This window comes from Emys orbicularis, chromosome 6 (genome assembly GCF_028017835.1).
Source record: "Emys orbicularis isolate rEmyOrb1 chromosome 6, rEmyOrb1.hap1, whole genome shotgun sequence".
Lineage (NCBI taxonomy): Eukaryota > Metazoa > Chordata > Testudines > Emydidae > Emys > Emys orbicularis.
In genome coordinates this window covers 15,219,940-15,239,253 of record NC_088688.1, presented here as the reverse complement: position 1 = coordinate 15,239,253, position 19,314 = coordinate 15,219,940, and the positions used below count along the sequence as shown (strand labels likewise).

Below are 19,314 nucleotides of genomic sequence, written 5' to 3'. Positions count from 1 at the left end.
GTTTTGGAGGGGGCATGAGGGTTACAACTCTGCCATAAAATTTGCTTGTGACTCAAAGCTTAGCAAAGCAAATCCTTGCCCCGGAAGATTTTTTAATGACTGCTTTGGGACGCTTGATAGTTCATCATTTTGGTAATGGGATACAAGGCTTTTCACCTCTTTGCTAATTAATTCAGTCCAGGTTGGTAGTGATTTAATGTTACCATGCAATAGCCATTTAGTGATTTTTACCTTCTTAAAGTCTTAGACAATTGGAGTCTTACTATCAGCTTTAAACTGTTTGCTTTAGGAATTTATGTGGCCTCTATTACTGTAGTATCAGAGTGCCTCATGGTCTTTATTGTATTTATCCTCACAACACCACGATGGGGTAGGGAAGTGCTGTTATCCCCATTTTGCAGATGGGAACTTGGGCACAGAGAGGTTAAGTGACTTGCCCAGGGTCAAACAGGGGGTCTGTGGTGGGACAGGGAATTGAACTCATATATCCCAAGTCCCAGGCTAGTGTCCTAACTGCTGGATTATCCTTCCTCTTCTCCCCACTTCAGTAGGAGTGGAGTTAAACAAGCAAGGAGAGCTTTTGAAAATCCTACCGTAATATTCGATTTATCCTTCCATAATTCAAAAAATGTTGAGACAAATTCAAACCTAATTAAGCAGGCACAACTCAGCTGATGTCACGGGAGATGCACCTTGCTTAGCCAGGTCTGAATTTTTCACTATAACTCAGCTGAAGTAATTACGCCATGTTTTCACTAAAATGCACTTAGTTACTCAAAGCTTGGTATTGGGACTATTACAGAGGGAGCACATCGTGTCCTGAACGCCAGGAGTGCTTTCTGTCATACAACACTATGATCTCTTTGGCTGATTAAACAGCCATAGTGATCATCTCTGCAGTGAGTTTCTGCCAGGATTCTATTGGCCACCATACAAAGGGCCTTCAAGATGGGTGACACCAAAGCAGTAAAAAAATGGGATATCCTCAGGACTGGAATGAGGACCATAATCCCCCTTCAAAAGAAACCTCTTGCATTAAAATAAAAAAGTCAAAACAGTTGGCATGCTGAGGATTAAAAATGAATTTGAACATGTGCACAGTACAATGTTATTCCAACACGCATTTCTTAAGGACTTCATAATTTAGACTTGCTTTGTATACATGGGAGACAAATGGACATGAAAGTCTTATCTGATCTACATTGCTTACTTCACTGCAGAATAAAGTGGTGGCGGGGACATTGTTGCACAGGGAACTTGAAGGTGGGGGAAAAGAGGTAGACATATCTTCACTTCCAATATAGAGAAGCTGCAGGGAGACTAACTTCTCTCCACTGTTGATAGGAAGTAGCTGCAGTAGGATGGAAGCAGGGTCGTCCTTACCCATACGCAACGTACGCAGCTGCATAGGGCACCATGGAATTTGGGGCACCACATTTCCTGGTGCCATGCGCAGCTGTGTGTTACTCCAGCCCCTGCTCCGCCTCTTCCCCATGGCCCCCACCCTAGCCCCGCCTCTTCCCACCCCTGGTCTGCCCCAGCCCCGCCCCCACTCTCCTGAGGACTGCTGCAGGGGATGGGCCTGCACTCACCGCATGGTAAGTGGAGCTACCTGGCCCCAGCCTGCTCCAATCCCCTGGCTCCCAGCCACGCTGCTGGCGAGTGCTGGGGGACGGTGTCCCCCACCCCCCAAGGCTGGGAGCCAGGTGAGCAGAGCAGAGCGGGCTGGGGCTGGGGGGCGGTTTCCCCCTCTTTCCCCCAGCCCTCTCCCCGCGGAGGTCTGGGGCCAGCCCTGCGCCCCTCCTTCCCCCCGGAGGCCTGGGGCCCCAAACAGGCCCCCCATGGGGGGGCTGCATAGGGCACCAAAATGGGAGAGCCATGGATGGAAGCCATGAATTCCTTTTCCTCCCCTTGTCTTCCCCCAAGTGGAATAGTGGCAACTTTTGTTATCCTCCTCAGCCTTGGCAAAGGAGGCAGTGTTAACTGATATGTGATAATCGCTGCAATCTGACGGGATTTTAAAAAGTGGTATTGCTTTATACTGGAAAGAAACTTTACTATTTGCAGATTGAAAGTCCAGTAAAATGCATTGGAATGATTTTCACTCCCCACCCTGTCAGCAGAGCTCAGTTATGAAATAGGGAAGTGCTATTGGGTAGTTAATGGCTTTTTCTGAAATGTAGAAGGCAAAACCAATGCTAGGCTCATGAGCTAATATTCTCAATCTTGTGTTCGGGATAATAAGCAAGACTGAAGCCATCTTGGGGTGATTTTGCTCTCCCTTACCAGGTCTCTAAAGTGTCTTGATCAACAGTGTCAAATGCTGCTGTGAGGGTGAACAATATGAGCAGGGAGGTTTGCCCATTGTCCACAATCAAGAGAGGACTAGTCTCCAATGTAAAGACTGTCTGTATGCCATATCCTGGTGTGAAGGCCCAGTGAGAGGGATCCAGGATGTTGTCAGGTGGGGTTGGAGATGGAATTTTGCTAGCTTCTCTGTGATCTTGCTTAGAATGGAAGGTTGGATTATGGGTGGTCATTGTCTGGATTGGTTGTCAAATACATTAAGTGCAATTGATCTAAAGTATGGTGGCCTAGTGCACTACCAGTAGGGGACCATCAGTGATCCAACTTCAGTAACCTAGAGTGCCAAAATAATGTGCAACAGAAAAGTTTGGAGGAGGAATGTGTTTTGGTCCAGATTGTCTTCCTACTTTTTGTTTCTTTCTCTTTTTCCCTGCCATCTTTTGTTTTCCTTCTTGCTGACTTTTTCTGGCTCTCTGTTTACTCTTTCTCCTTTTTGTTTTCCCCAATGAATACTGAACAGAAAATAAAATGCAGTGCACCTATACTGAGCTGCATTTACCTGCAGCACCTGCTAGGCGTGGAAATTGACTAAAATCACATAACTTCAGTGAATTTAACTGGCTGCAGTTACTGTGGTTAAAATTCTTTGGGGCGGGAGCATTCTGCAAAGTGGACGCTACAGTCCATGGACCTCTAAGGTAAAAGTTTGGATGTTAAAGGAGAAAGCATAGCTATGTTACCAGACAAGCAAGAATGCAAGACTTGTTCACTATTGATGAGACATCAGCCAGCTAACAGCTACATTAGTAATAATACCTGAGTACTATCATTTCTGCCTAATATATAGTGGAAGGGGCATGCTAACCTTTTGTTTGTTTCTTAAAGGCACAAGACCTGAATGTGATTGAAGAAGTGATCAGAATGATGTTAGAGATTATCAATTCCTGCTTGACAAATTCTCTCCATCACAACCCCAATTTGGTGTATGCACTGCTTTACAAGCGGGATCTGTTTGAGCAGTTTCGAACTCACCCTTCCTTCCAGGACATAATGCAAAATATAGACCTGGTAAGTAATATTTATTAATCAGTTGCAAGCAGTAAAACAAGCCTCTTAAATACATTGTTAGCTGAATATGCTTTTGAGAGAAGTGATGATTTTTTTCACATTTATATATCCCTTTCTTTTGCTAGATATTTTTAGACTCTATTAAAAATATTGAGCTTCCAAATCATGATTGTAGCTAAGAGAGGGGTGGAACTTGGGTTGTTCTCAATTCCTCTCCCTTCCTTCAGTCTCTGGGACTCCGCCATGAACCATACTGGATTCCATCCTTACTTGGCAGACACCATGACTTGTGCCATGAGATTTGGGGAGCCCACTGATGAGGATTTCCCCAAGCTGCAACAGATCCTCTTCTGGAAGGAACCCCCTCCAAGTAGTTGCTTTTCAATTTTCTAAAGGAGGCCAGTGGCAGTTATTCTTTACTCCCCTTCTGCAAGGGCACACCACAAGGATCCTCTTCCTTCAGACAAGATTAGGTTCTTTTCCTACAGTAATCTCTCTTAATACTCCAGTGATGGAAGTGGAGGAAAAAACTAGCGTAGGAGAGTTTCTCCTTCAGCTAACTGCAGGCAGGCAGCATGCCCTATCTGAACTTGGGCTGCTTTGACCTACAGAAGAGTCTGGTGAGTAGGAGTTTAGGAAAAGCATAAATCAGAATTCTTAGCCCTAATTTCTCTCTAGGGTGAAAGAGCCCCTACTGCCACTCTCAAGTGGACCTGTGCTGGTTATTAGAAAGGATGAATTTCACTTTCTCTGTAGGTTTCAGAGTGGTAGCCTTGTTAGTCTGTATCAACTGTTTGAAATGGGCCACCTTGATTACATTGGCCTCATTAGCACTACAAAAATGATTTTTCCTCCCTTCGTATTCACCCCTTTTTGTCACCTGTTGAGAATAGCCCACTTCCACCTTAATTGAATTGGCTCGTTAGCACTTGGTAAGGCAACTTCCATCTTTTCATGTGCTGTATATTTATACCTCCCTACTGTATGTTCCTCCATGCATCTGATGAAGTGGGTTTTAGCCCACAAAAGCTTATGCCCAAATATATTTGTTGGGCTCTAAGGTGCCACAAGGACTCCTTGTTGTTTTTACTTTCTCTGTAGGGAGCCATGTTAGATCCTCATATTTATCTCCATACATAGCAGGCTGCTGTGATGGGGGATGTGGTAGATAAGTATCTTCTAATATGAAATATAATGGTGCCTTTCATATTCATATATTAAGGACCTGGATGATAATACTTGCTAGAAAATAACAAATGTTAAGGTTCAATAGATCAGTATTTTGGCCTCCATTCGTTAATATTTATACAGTAATTAAATGCAAATAGTTTTTTACCATCTCTTCTGGCCATAGTTCAGGCATACTGTCAGCTAGCTACACTGGTTGAGTGATATACAGGTATTTTAATTTAATATCACCAATGGTTTGTTTTCTTCTTTACTAGAAGAGCCAAATTAGCATTAGCAGCCTTATTTAGAAATTTAGATGGTAATTCACCACATTTCAAATTCATCGCCCTCTTTCAGTTTGTGTAACCAAATGAGTGGGTATAGATTAGCCAAATGGTACAGATTCATACTGGCCCTGATCATAGCAAGGGAGGACAGAGGATTGGTTGATTTAAAATATATATATATATTCTGCAAGAGCACTTGGCGTTCATAAAAATGAGGCCAGAGCCAGTGGCATAGGAGGCAGCTGCCGTGCAGCCTTCTCTATCCAATCTTTTCCCTGGACCTGCAGCGTTACACTTTTGTCATTGTATCTGCTGCATACGATGGGGAACACACATGGCCCACTGAAGCTTTAACTACAATTAAGTGCTTTTTTTTCTCAACTGCACCATATCTAAACTTGAGCATAAGTGTTATCTTTCTATGGAAAAGTAAATGAAATAAAACCATATAAAACAAAACTTGTTTTCATTTTTCCCTTCCGTTTTAATTAAACCTCTTTATAATTACAGATTGCTATGGACCAAAATATTTTCCTTCTCCCACTTCTCTCTTAATTGCGCAATGCTGATATCCATGCCGTGTGCTCCTTATTAGTTGCTCCTTTGATATTTGAGGTCACTAATCAGAAGAGATGCACTAAAATTGTTAAAGCACCTCTTGTTATATGAGACATTACAAATACTGCATTTAAATACCCATAGTAATTCCAGGAGCTCCCTTTGACTTCAATAGGCATTCTACATGCACAGCATGGATTCCAAGATTAGGCTCCTAATGATCAGGACTTTACTGTAATTTTGTCCTACTATGAGCAATGGATTCAAGCTGCGGGAGCCTTAAGCTCTACAGCATGTTGTATTTCTTGCTGCAGTGGGTACCTCATTTTTCATGTGATGTTACTAAAAGCCTGTTTGTGAGTCGTATATTGGTTTACTTTTTTAAAATACCAGCTGAGATTGACACGCTTCTAAAGATCCATATGCAAAGCCATTTTCATCTTTATCTGAAGTGGCTGAATTGCTGTTCTTTCTCCTCCACCCACTGTTCTCATTTTGCTGCCTGCCAAAGATTTTTGAGGGGTAGAGTTCAGACCTCAAAATGCCCCCAGGGTCTTTCGCAGCTACAGTGTTCAGATGATGTAATGATGCAGGATTGGCTAGGAGAGCTGACCTACAATACTTCATTTGCAGGTTGTGGGAAGGGAAACAATGTTCCATCTAGACAAACACTAACTGAATAAGTAACTAACCTTCACAGTTCCCCAGTGAGGTGGGTAGCCTCTGTACTTATTTTATCAAGAGGTTTGACTTGTCTGTGACCATGCGAGGCAGAGGCAGAGCCAGGAATAGAGCCCAGGCTTTGCTGCCTGACAAGCCCATGCCCACTAGGCTACGCCTTCTGTGGAAGACAAAGGCGTTCTTCCCCATGTAACAGTTAAATGTGGGTTTACTAATGTAACCATTTAAACAAAACCCTTTAATGTTAGGATATAGGATAATGCCAGGCAGGTTCTGAAGCCTTCTAACTATTTAAAGCCTTCCAAGGGAGTGTCTTGAAGTTTTAAATAACCTCTTTGTTAGGAAAGCAAAGATGTCAAAAATTTTATTTTTAAAATGTACCTGTCACCAGCTAGCAGGTGGTGAGAGCTGTCAGCTTTCCCATCTGAATAAATGATTGGACTCAATAGACTCCTCTCTTCACCCCCAATCCAGAAGTAGTGCCTGCACAGTTGCCATTCCCTGGAGAACAGAATCAGTCTTTTTTAGATTGCAGTTGCTAAAGCATATGGACACGTCCTCCCAACACCCTCAAGAGAGTGGTAAGGAATATTACCCCCACTTTACAGATGGAAACACTGAGGCAATGAGGTTAAGTATTTGTCTAAGACCACAGAAGGCATAGCCCAAGTGTCCCTGACTCCCAGAACTGTGCTCATGCCACTACATTTCCCTTCTCTGCTCTGTGGACTTGATCCTGCCAGTATATGGTTCTCAGGGTGCTGCAGAGTGCATGGAGTCCTGTGGGAGGATGCTGACCACCCCATGGAATGGCAATCTAAAGCCCATCTTTGTGCAGGGATTCACCCATACAGCAGGAAACAGCCCCCCCATGGAAAGTTGGTGCCACAGATGATCTGATGGCTCCGCAACACTGCAGAGTGGGATTCCATCTGGGGTGTCTCTCTGACTGGCTGTGGTAGGGACACCATAGGCTGGCCAGCCTTCAGACATGCCTCTTCTCCAGCAGGGCTGCCTGTATTCAGGGGCTTTGTGCTTGTGGTGCAGCTGCCAGGTCCCTGGCTACATGATGGCCCCTAAGCTTCCAGGTGTAGGGATATTTGGCAGTGGGGGGGCATCTTCCCCATGCTTCTAAATCACTTGTCTGACTCTGCAGAGATTGTGGTGCCAAATGCCGACTCCACCCATCACTACCCCGTCTGACCCCTACCACATGGCAAACGTGTGTAGCTCTCCACACCAGGTGCCACTGGGGACTACTGCTAGAAGGGATGCTGCACTCATCACTTATGCAGACCTCATTTGTGCAGTAGCACTATTCCTTGCACAACTGGCAGGATCAGGAGTCATCAGGAAAACCCTGCTTACAGAGTGGAATCATTCTCCCTTTACACTGGACGTAGGATTTTTCCCACCCTAAACTGTTAGGCAGCATGTGCAGAAGGTAGCTGATGATTTATCCAATGTGAAAAATCTGTAGAGTTTTTCATACAGTGGTCACCCTTAAAAACGTACTCAGCTGCCTTAGATAACTCATAACTTTGCCTCAGTATTTGAAGTATTCAAGTTATCCCCTAGAGGTAATATTGCAGATACTGATGTAACCTCTATATTTATGGCAAGTGTTTAAGGGTAACCAGAGTATAAAACACTTTCCAGTGTAAATTGGACATTAGTTATATTTCCCTTCTCTGTATCTTTTACAAACAAACTAGTAATCACCATCACTGTATAACTGGGAACATATGGGCACATTTAACACTGTAAACAATAGACTGAAATCAAAATACCTTCCATTTCCTATTAATTTACTTTTAATTTTAGAAAGTCATCTTACTGGGATAGTGTGTATCTTGTCGCGCTAAATGGGCTATTCTTGCTGTGGCTCATCTAGCACAGAGGAATGGTATGATTTCTATTCCGGCTTACTACTGAAACCCCGCAGTGCAGACTGTGTATCTGTCTTTATTCCGCAAATGATCTCTAATTTGGTAAACAGCCTCATATGTCCCAGGAGTTTGGTAGAGGCTCCTAACAGGTAATTGCTAGGGCTGGACCCGTGCCAGGAATGTCATGGAGAGTCATTGACTTCATTACTTTCTCGGCTGCTGTAAGAGTTGGATGGATGTGATAAGTAGTTGAACAAACTTCATTAGGAGCTGCTAAAATCCTTGTTTGATAGGTAGGCTGATAGCGAGCGGGAGCTCAGCAGCAACAGTGTGATGATGCAGAGGATCAGCCCAGTGTTTCCTAGTGAGAACTTTAATTCCCCAGTGTGTCTCATGGCTTCCATCTCCCTCCCCAGTTAGAGACTTCGAAATTAGGAGATTTGGCTTGGCTCTAATATGGCAGCTTTTATTTTTGGGCCTGTTATTACAGAACTTACAGTGCTCATGAGCACTCTTTTGCATGCAAAGGTTATTTTCGGTACCAAGCACTGTAAATTGCTTGTGGGGTTTCTTTTGTTCAATTAGGGTTTTTTTAACTACATTTCCATGATTTTCTAAAAATGTCTGCTGGAAAATTTGCAGCCTTGCTGACTACAAGAGTCTGTTGAAATATTTCCAATGAAAGATTTTTCATGATGATTTGCCTGGTTTTGAGTTTGTAAAACTTACCCAGTACTGTAGCATTCTTATAATATTTAATAATTTTCCGTGACAGGATCACTTGAAAATGGTCCCAGAGTCCCAAGGAAGGTTCTCAGATTATTTAGTGAACCTACTCTGAGTTTTAAGGTTGTTTACTGTTACTTTGGGTTTGATGGTGAACCTTTTGCACAATTCTCATTGCTGATGCCTGAAACCACTTTTGTTAGGGCTAAAGAGATAGTCAGAGGGTCTGTTTCACCTGTGCTGCAGGCCAGTAGGGGCCAACAGCAGTCACCATCCTCTACCCAAGTGTTACTTGTATGTATTGATCTATGTCTTGCTAAGGAATCTGCTTAGGTGAGGTGCTGATGCTTATTGTCTGTCCTCATGAGAGGTTTGTTTTGTCCCCTTCTTCTTTTGATTTGCTTGTGGGTTTGGCGTGTTACTCAAACTGTGATGGCCCATGCTGCAAATCTAAAACAGCAAACCTCGGAATATACACGCACCTTTCTGTTTTCACCATTTTAAAAAAGTCAAGATTTTTGCATTTATTATAGGCTATTTTCCTCTTTCGCAGAGTTAACCTTGAAAAGTGTGGGCCGAGAAGGCAGCAATGAATCCTGCTGTTGCTTTTATCTATGAAAGTTAAGTTGTGAGATTGCTAGTTAGGCAGACAACAGTGCTGTGCTGCAAAAGCTCACAGCACTTCAGCTTAACCTGAAATAGAATCCAAGCTAAGGAAATTCAGAGACAGGTAGATATGTTTTTAGAAGCTTTGGTTTTTAATACACATTTTATAAATATTTCTTTATTTCAAAATGTCAAATGACTTCAGCAGACAGGCAAAATGTTAGACATGTTGGATTCTCTGCCATTTCTTAAAAAACACCAAAACACCTTTATCATAAATTATACTTGCATTCTAGTTGTGTGACTGTTGTGTGACATGAAAAGAGGAACTAAAGGTGCAGCTCTACTGGGAAATTGACCAATTGGGACAAAAATTGTTTAGGCACCATCAGTGGCGGCTCCAGGCACCAGCGCTCCAAGCGTGTGCCTGGGGTGGCAAGCCACAGGGGGCTGCATGCCGGTCCCTGCAAGGCAGCATGCCTGCGGGAGGTCCACCGGTCCCGCGGATTTGGCGGCAATTCGGCGGCGGGTACGCCGAAGCCGCGGGACCGGCGGACCTCCCGCAGGCATGCCGCTGAAGGCAGCCTGCCTGCCGTGCTTGGGGCAGCAAAAAAGCTAGAGCCGCCCCTGGGCACTATTGTCAACCAGCCCAAACTGCTTTACAGAAAAGTGCTTTCTGTAATAGGGGAGGGAAGCAGTTTGGCCCTGACTACACTGGTCGCCAAAGATTATTCAATCCCTTTTAAAGGTTGGGCCAGGGTGGAGGAGCAACCTTTTACCATGGGTCGTCTTCCTCCTATAGACAGGATCCTTGTATATTTGAATTTGTAGGGCTTTAAATAATTCAGAGGGACCAGCTTTGGTTGCCCATTGTCATCTTTGTAGTTACTTACTGTTTCCATCAGACCAGTTGCTCAAATGATTAGAGAGAACAATCACTTCCAAGATATCAAAATGGACACTATGAAATATAGAAGTCCTCAATACATGGAAACTGTGCTTCTTTTGGCCTCAAACCCTCCTTGCAAAAGGTAATAAAACTGTGTGTTTACTCTCAGGTTTTAAAATAACTATGATAAAACTGAAGCAGTTTCAATTTCACATGCCTTCTTTTACATGAGCACGAGATTAGGGTGACCAGATGTCCCGATTTTATAGGAACAGTCCCGATTTTTGGGTCTTTTTCTTATATAGGCTCCTATTACTCCCCACCCCCTGTCCCAATTTTTCACATTTGCTGTCTGGTCACCCTAGCACGAGGATTGAGTTGAGGTTTCAGTTAATATTCAGGATTTATTTAAATATAGTTATTTAGGAGTGGGATCTAGTTAAGGATCTTGACCACTGGAAAATACAGTAAAAGCTGTTTTATCCAGCATGTTCAGGGAAGGGGGGGGAGCCAGTAAGTGAAAAATGCCGGTTAACTAAGAGGGAGGGAGTTTGGGTGCGGGAGGGGGCGTAGGATGTGGGAGGGGATGCGGGGTGCTGGATCTGGGGGGCGCTCACCTCGGACAGCTCCCCGCCAGCGGAGACCTGTCCCGGCTGCTCCTTGGCAGAGGCACAGCAAGTGGCTCTGCGCACTGCCTCTGCCCGCAGGTGCCGCCCCCGCAGCTCCCATTGGCCATGGATCCCAGCCAATGGGAGCTGCGGAGCTAGTGCTCGGGGCGGGATGGGGTCAGTACGCAGAACTGCCTGCCGCGCCTTCGCCTAGGAGCAGCTGGGACAGGTTCCTGCTTGTGGGGAGTTGCCCAAGGTGTGCTCCCCCCCCGGATCCAGCACCCTGCATCCCTTCCTATGCCCCAACTCACTGCCCTGAGCCCCCACCCGCACCCACACTCCCTCCCAGAGCCCACGCTCCACACCCTCTGCTGCGCCCCAACCCCCTGCTGGCCCCACACCAACCGGACTATAAACTGGAATTTCAGTTAAGATCAGAAATGCCGGTTTATAGAGCTTTCCGGCTGGTGAAGTGCCGGATAAAACAGCTTTTACTGTACTTAACTTTTATTGAATAACTCTTAATTCTAAAAACGATTTTTCTGTCTGTAATGAATTATTTGTATCTGATTTTCCAAGAGCATATTCCTTTTTTTTTTCTTAAAACAAACAAAAAAACAAACTAAACCACCACCCAGAACATCTTACCATAATACATCTCCAAGTTTGTTTGGACTAATAAACTGTATAAAATCAAATATCGGGGGTAGCCGTGTTAGTCTGTATCCACAAAAACAACAAGGAGTCCGGTGGCACCTTAAAGACTAACAGATTTATTTGGGCATAAGCTTTCGTGGGTAAAAGATGAAGAAGTGGGGTTTTTTATCCACGAAAGCTTATGCCCAAATAAATCTGTTACTCTTTAAGATGCTACCGGACTCCTTGTTGTTTTTGTATAAAATCAGTTACCTTGTGTTACAGCAGAGAAGTGGCTTGGAGGAAGAAAGGTGGTGTTCGTCTCTCCGTGGTTTTCTTCACCCATACTGGTTGAATATTGAACAATACCATACCACTGTTGTTGTTTTTTTAAGCATTCACCTCAACACATGATATACCTATTTATTTCTCTGAGAAGCTGCCATCAACTCAGACTTGAGCTATGTGGCTTGAAATACTTTGGATACTATGCCTTATATATAGTGCATCTCTTTTTTTGTAAACTCAACGGTTCACTTGGGAGGTTTTAATATTTGGGTCAAAAATGGTATTACTCAATTATGCCATCTAATCGATAATTATAAAGTCCTAATACCAAAACAATTGTATATTTTTATCTTAATATATCTATTTATTTAGATTTCAGTCTTAAACTCCACCCCAAAGAATACCCATCGAAAGCTCTGTGTGCCTTGACATACATTGTGAAAGCGCAATATAGAAGATAAAAGTAAAATTTGACCAAAGCAGCAACTTTTCCTCCCACTCACCTCTATATAAAATACAAGATTACTTACCCATAGATTGGTATCTTTTCCTCAGTGTTTTACACAAAATGGTGCGCACACTACCAAGATTGCCCACAATTCCTTCAACAGAAATCATTTTGAGTGGAGCCATTTTATATAACTTGACTAGATGGATGAGGTAACTTTTTTGTTCAGCGAAGCCACAAATTACAGATATTAAAACATTTTATTGTATTTAGGCCAGACATATCAAGATTAAATGTATTGATATCCACTTTATCAAGTGTTCACATGCTCCCAGTATTTTTGGGTATTTCCCAATATTTAATTAAACTCCCATTTTAGCCAATGAGCTGTTAGCATTATTTGCTTGACAGAACATTTCAAACATAATTCTTTTATGTCCTTTTCATAACACATTGCTTAAGGACAAGATATTTATGTGTGATTTAGAAGATATGTCTGTTGGTTTGATGGGATTGCCTAAAAGTTAACAGATTTTGTAACTTTATAATGACATTTTCAAACCACATTTTTAACTGTATCATTTCCCTTTAAACCATTGCTTAAATTCTCTTGTGAAAGGATCCCTACAGCGATTGTAATATAATATTTTTGTATTTAATTTGTTTTGTACTTTGCAATTTCCAGAGAAGATTACTCTGCAAACCTGGCAAATCTACCTGTTCTAAAAGGAGGCAGAGCTTACAGGCTCAGGGTAAAGGAGAGCCTAATTTGAATCCCAAAGTAATCAAACCATCAGCTGTCTTTGTTTTACTAACAGCAGCCCAGTTGTGAGGCATAATTAGGTTAATGGTTCCTGGCTCCAGCTGTGTGTCTCGCTCAACAGAACAAAGGCAGCTCCACTGAGATTTTTTTTAATACAGTACACTTTTTTTTTTAAACTTGGAGATGATTAACAAAGGTTACTTCAGTGTGCTAGAGTTGTAAAGCTTCAGATGCATAATGTGGAATTACTGCTTTTCTAAGATGACACACACAGTTTCACCCATCTAGACTGCATCCCCACATAACAGGAACATGTACACAGATGTATTTGCATATGGAATATGTACACTGATTTTGGGTATTTGCATATGGAAATAGTCAATCAGACATCCAACTACTCACTTATGCATGCAGACTTGTGGTATTTCTGTAGGCCCACTAAGTACGTGCAGTTGTGCTCTGGGAATTGGGTTCTGAATTATCCCCCTTTTTTGTGGAACTGCAGGCAGGATCTTGTGTCCTTGGCCAGAAGTTCTCCTCTCTGCACTCTTGTACACTGTACTGTGCTTCATGGTTGCCACCATCTTCCAGATGAACTAATGTCATTTGCAAAGTGCTTTAGGTTCTTTGAGGATGAAAGGAGATAGAGAAATGTAGGATGATGGAATTATTTTTCCATGTTGTTCCAAATCAGGAACTGGGGGTGGACCACCTGCTTCTACTGGAACCTGAAGGTGAATGATGGGGGTGAAGCCCTGACTGACAGGGGCAAGCTGGACCAGAGAAGAGAGAATAAAATATGGTGTGAACCTGGCCTGGCCTGGCCAGTGGAATGCATGAGGTGTTCAGAGCCTTGGGGAAGCAGCAACAGGAAGGAACAAACAGGGTAGACATGTGGGGAACCTGGGTGCATGCTTAGTTTTAATCACTGTGGTTTGGGTACCCCTGAAGTCCCAGCCTCGTGTTGCCAACTCTCCCAGTTTTATCACCATATTTCATGATTTTTTTAAATCTCCAATTGTTGGAGTCATGTGATTACATGCAAACCTCAGTTTCCATTTTTGAAAACAAACGTACATTTCTGGCCATCATGGTGGAGAAAAGCTTGAAAAGTTGGACCCTAAAGGCTCCAAATGTAGAGGTGCGCACATGAGATTAAAAAAAAATCCTGATTTGGGGGGACCTGACTTGTGATATTTGGACACTTGGGGTTGGCAATACTGCCAGCCCCCTGTCTATGGTTGGTGATTTGTGTGGGTTTTGGATCACTTCCCTCCACACTCCACCTTTATTAACACTGAGTACCAAACCCTGTGCTCCCTGGGCGCCTCGTTTCTCTGCTCACTGTGCCTCTGGTTTAGTTAGGTTGATGGGTTTATTCTATTTTTCTTTTACCCCAATAATCACCCCCTCCTTGGGGCTCAGGCAGCTATAGCTGGAGAGGAAGAGAGCCAGGGCAGTCGTTTGTTCAGTGATTGTTCTCAGTGTATGGGTCTGGGAAGAGTGCTCATTTCCCTATTTTCCAAGAGCAGCAAAATCTCAAGCTAGCACCGAGATACGAATGTGAGAGCTGGCATCTCTGAATACTTGGGTCCAGCTGTGATGGAAACATTAATCTATCCCATTTTCTAAAATTTATGCTTTGCTTCAACCACAAGTTATTGATCCTAAGGCAGGAATCATTGGATAACATTTTATGGTCTGTGTTATACTAGAGGTTGGACTGCCAAAGCAAGATTGTTCCCAACAGTGCTTTTTCTAATGCTTTCTCCAGTCTAGTTTTGAAATCTTTTTTAGATATGTGACATCCACTGTGAAGTGTTAGGTAGTTGTGAATTTGTTTCAATAGAAACTGACTCATTATAAGCCTGTTTCAGTCAAATATTACCCAGAAGTTTTCTTGTATATGTAACAGGTATTACACAGATTTCTGTTGTTTAGGAAACTTTCTACTTGTACACATTAGTAACATAATATATATGAACAGAATGTCAACATATGTTGATACTGGCACTAGAAATTGTAAATCTATTAATTGAATTGCATTGCTAAATAAACGGTATTAAATTAATCAGCCACCAACACTGACTGTTGAAGAATGTTGATAATTTTTATTAACTTGTCATAAATCAGCACATTTCTTGATGGTGGCATAAGTAATTACGAGTGCTTTGAAAAGAACAGTTTAAGGATATTCTGATCAAGGGAGGGAGAGAAAATGATTGTTTCATTCATAAACTGGTAAAATTATCTCTTTCTTGCACTTGTTTATATGTTATCACTTTCTATTTCAGGTGATCGGCTTTTTCAGCTCACGGTTAGAGCAAGCCGGAGCCCAGCTGTCAGTGGAGAGAGTTCTGGAAATTATCAAACAAGGAGCTGTTGCATTGCCCAAAGACAGACTAAGAGTAAGTGCTGGCAAAGACTTAGTCAATTCAAATGTAGTGTTCCAATTAATTATGTCAAAATGTCATTTTTCTTTTGAGATCAGGTCATATGGTACTGCATTATGGATTGTAGTATGTTTGTGTTTTAATTTAAAATACCTCATTAGTTTGGACTGTAAGCTTATGTTTAGATTTGTGTGTGTGTGTGTGTGTGTAAAATGTATTTTCGTGATTTGCTAGTGAATTTTGGTGCCTACGATTTGGAGAAGTTAGAACACGCCCGGGGTGGGGTTTTCTCATAATGTCTCAGAGATGGAGTCTTTTCTCTCTGACCACACTGTAAAAATTCTCAACCAGGCCCTCATCATTTCCCATTTTTACTACTGCGTCGTCATCCTCTCTGGCCTTCCAGACACCCACATTGCTCCCTTTGCCGCTCCAGGCCAATGGGGGCTGCAAGAAGTGGCGCGGACCGAGGGACGTGCTGGCCGCCCTTCCTGCAGCCCCCATTGGCCTGGAGTAGCGAACCGCAGCCAGTGGGAGCCACGATCGGCTGAACCTGCGGACACAGCAGGTAAACAAACCGGCCCGGCCCGCCAGGGGCTTTCCCTGAACAAGCGACGGCCCTAGTTTGAGAACCACTGCACTAGACAACACTCGCTCCCAAATACTGACTTTATTATTGTTGCCCCTTTGCTGACCAAAGGTCAGATCAGAGCAGGTCAGTTTCTTGTCTGGAGCAGATATCAGTGATGCAGAATCAAGGTTTTCCTTAGTGTGTGTGTGTGTGTGGGTTTGTTTGTAAAATGTACACAAGCCCCATTTCCTCAAGTGGGTGGTAACAAACAGTAGCCCAAGCAAGTGTCTCTTGCAGAAACCTCAGGGCAGGCCCCTCAGCCCTGTCCCTCAGAAGAAGCTGTTTTGTGCCTCTGTCTCTCTCTGTCCATGGCACCTCATAGCTCTTCTTGCTCTAGCCCCTGACTTTTTCATCTGGGAAACTCCTAGCCCAAGGCTAGAGTAGATACCTGAAGGGCAGCCTGAGCATCTACCCTCTTTTTGTGTAGCAGCTCTGTGCTATAAAGGAACCTCAGAGCTTCAACTACCAGACAAAGGAGAGTGCCTTAATCCTATACCACCATGAATAACTCTCTGGGTATAGTTACTGCATGCCATGGTTAGCTCTATCTATAGGGAGTTTCATCTTGAGTGCTCAAACATCAGTAATCCCCGATGTTGAGTGAGGTTGATGAACAGTAAACAGGCCATGGGGGTGGAAGGGTGAGGACTGAAGCCGTGCTTTCACTCACTGACTCAAGGCAGACGCACCTGCTGGTAGCTCAGTTCAGGGTTTTATTTTTCTCTCTCTATATATATATATATATATAAAAATAAGGAAAATATCTAAAATAGTGACTGTTCTTGACTCGGTTATTGTGGGTTTAGTGGAAGAAATAACTGCAGATGAATTAGATTTACCAGTACTTAGATTTTGAGCAGATTGTTGGAGCCATGGTTAAAATATGAAAAAATGTAAACCAAAAAAAGCACTTGCACCCATGATCCTGATCTGCCCAATGGTGCTTATGAGTTTCACTGCATTCCATGCCACTCCTCGTCACGTTCACACTGGGAAGTGGCCTGTGACTGACAGGAACACATACCTGTAACTCAAACGCAAATCTCAGATTGCTAATTAAATTGACCTTTTTAGGTAAATATGTGAAAAATCATCCCTTGAATCTTTTTGGCAAATACATGCCAAGAACTGGAAGCTCTGTGTCTTAGTATCCTTACAAGAAGCAACCTCACTGCTGTTCAAGATAAACATAGTGTAATTAACATTATTTAAATCATGTGCTTTTAGCCATATACTGTGTAAGTCAGGGAAAGTCCATGCTGAGTAATTAGCCTTTTAGAAGACTCCTGCATAAACAGAATGATAAAGGGCAGGTGCTGAAATCGAGAGCTGGTTATTTCTCTTTCAGCCTGAGAGAGAAGATAAATAAAGCTAATAAGCTGGGACTGAGGTGGAAACCACAGCTCATAGATAGAGCTGTCTCCTTTGCAGACAAGCAGCCCACAATCCAGGCTCCCTTTTTTATTGCAGAAGCTTATTAAGGGCAATTTAAAGATCATGGTGATAGGTGAAAATTGGCCTTAGTGTCTGTCTCTCTCTCTGTCTCTTTTAAATTCACAAGTTGTCTTTTCTTCCTTTCAGTGAATTATCTGTAGTTTGAGGATTAGGAGCGTGAGAGAAGTGAGACTGTGTCTGGAGTCTGGGATTTATCTCAGGATTTTCAATGAGAGTTAGCCAGCAGATAACTGCTATTTTACAATAAGTGGGAAAACTTGTTCTGAATGCCAGATATTAACTGGAAGCTGACATTTGGGTTCATGGAGTGAACATACTTGAGAGACCACATTTCATGCTTTTGAAAGAAATTTCCCACTGGCTAAGCCATTTAAACTAAAAACATTTTATTTTTACAAACACTTGCTTAAGTTGGATTTCCGCCCTGCCTGATTTTTTTCCACTGTGTGTTGATTTGTATTTGCTTCTTTTTTCTGTTTCTTTATAATCTCTCACTGTGCTCGACAGAAGCAGTTATGCTCTTATACTGTGCCTCTTTGATATGAGTCAAGCATTTAACAGTCATTAAAACTTGTTCTAGTTTTACGAGCAATAAAATTCACTCAACAAAATGTAAAAGGAAAAAAAAACTTTTTCCATCCAATCCCTGGGCCCCGACTGAACAAAAAACCAGGGTTTGAGTGTTCAGGGCACGTCTCAGGGTATGTCAATAAAGCATTTTGGAGTGAGCCTCCCAGCCCAGGTCGCTTCTGAGTCCGAGCTCCAGCCCATGCCTCAATTTCAAGGCACCGTCTATACAGCTATTTTTAGGGAACTAGCATGAGCCCTGCTAGGCCAAGTCTATCAATCTGGGCTGGGAGGCTCGCTCCAAAATCCCTGTGTAAACATACCCTCTGAGGCTTGCTCCTCTCTTAGCTGAGCAGTTCCAGGTCCTTCAACTCCTGTTTGTGACATAGGAAGCAAGCCCTTAGTCACCAGACAGCAGGGGATAGGGAGGGAATGGAAAATTGGAGACAGGATTGTTCCTGAGTACTGCCTAATAGCTGTCCCAGAACTGCTTTGCAGCCTTGGCACACCATCCAGCTGGTTGCAGGAGTACTGTCAACCCCAAAAGTTAGTCCATCCGAAGACAGACAATGAAATCGGTATAATTAAAATAAACCATGGCTTTGGGCCAAGGTGGTAATGGAGGACTCCGGCTTCTGGCCTTGAAATTGTAGGGCTTGTCTGCACTGCAAAGTTATCTCAAGTTATAGCTCAAGAGTTGCCCCTAACTTGACTCTTGTCCATGCACAAAACCCCTTAATTTGAGTGCAGTGGTGCTTTTCACTGAGTTGGCTGGCCCAAGAAAGGGGGTATAGACTTAAGCTAGAGTGAGCACAACTTGTCCGCTAATAACATAACCACTGCAGCATCGACACAGGCTAGCATGACTCAACTGCCTCTAGTTCTCCAATGTTTTCCCACAAGTTCCCCCATGTGCTCAGAAAGGACAGACAGGTTCTCCCACAAAGAATGTGAAAGGATTCATAGAGCAGCTTAGCTTACTGCAGTCCTAAAAATCATGGCATGTGCCCTCAGAAATTTCAGCAGCACGCATAAATGAGTGTAGCGCTAGTGTGGCTGCAGCAACTCAAGTGCGTTTTCACAGTGTGGCTACTCTCACTTTGTGCTAAGCTCACTTGAGAGGTGTAACTGGAATGTAGATAACTCAAGTTAGCTCTACAGTGAAGACATACTCTTTGAGGAAAGTGCCTTTGACCTCCCAGAAGCTGGCAGGAGGAAGCTCCTGAATTTACAATGCAGAGGGCAGGCAATTTCCTGGTTCTGCTGCTGGCTTCTCAGAAGCCTGGAAGGGTTCTGTTCTCTCCTCTGTGGTGATCAGAAGGGTGTTGGCATCTTTTGTTCACT

The 19,314-nt window shown here is 43.2% G+C and overlaps 1 protein-coding gene across 3 annotated transcripts in view; it reads left to right on the top strand.

Annotated features, from left to right (window-relative positions):
- DYM (dymeclin) overlaps positions 1–19,314 on the top strand; it is a 348,564-nt gene that overhangs the window by 297,105 nt on the left and 32,145 nt on the right. For all 3 annotated transcript variants that reach the window (XM_065405941.1, XM_065405940.1, XM_065405937.1), the window contains 2 exons: positions 3,193–3,375; positions 15,219–15,332. In XM_065405941.1, coding sequence (XP_065262013.1) covers positions 3,193–3,375; positions 15,219–15,332 — 297 coding nt within the window. The remainder of the gene's footprint in view (positions 1–3,192; positions 3,376–15,218; positions 15,333–19,314) is intronic.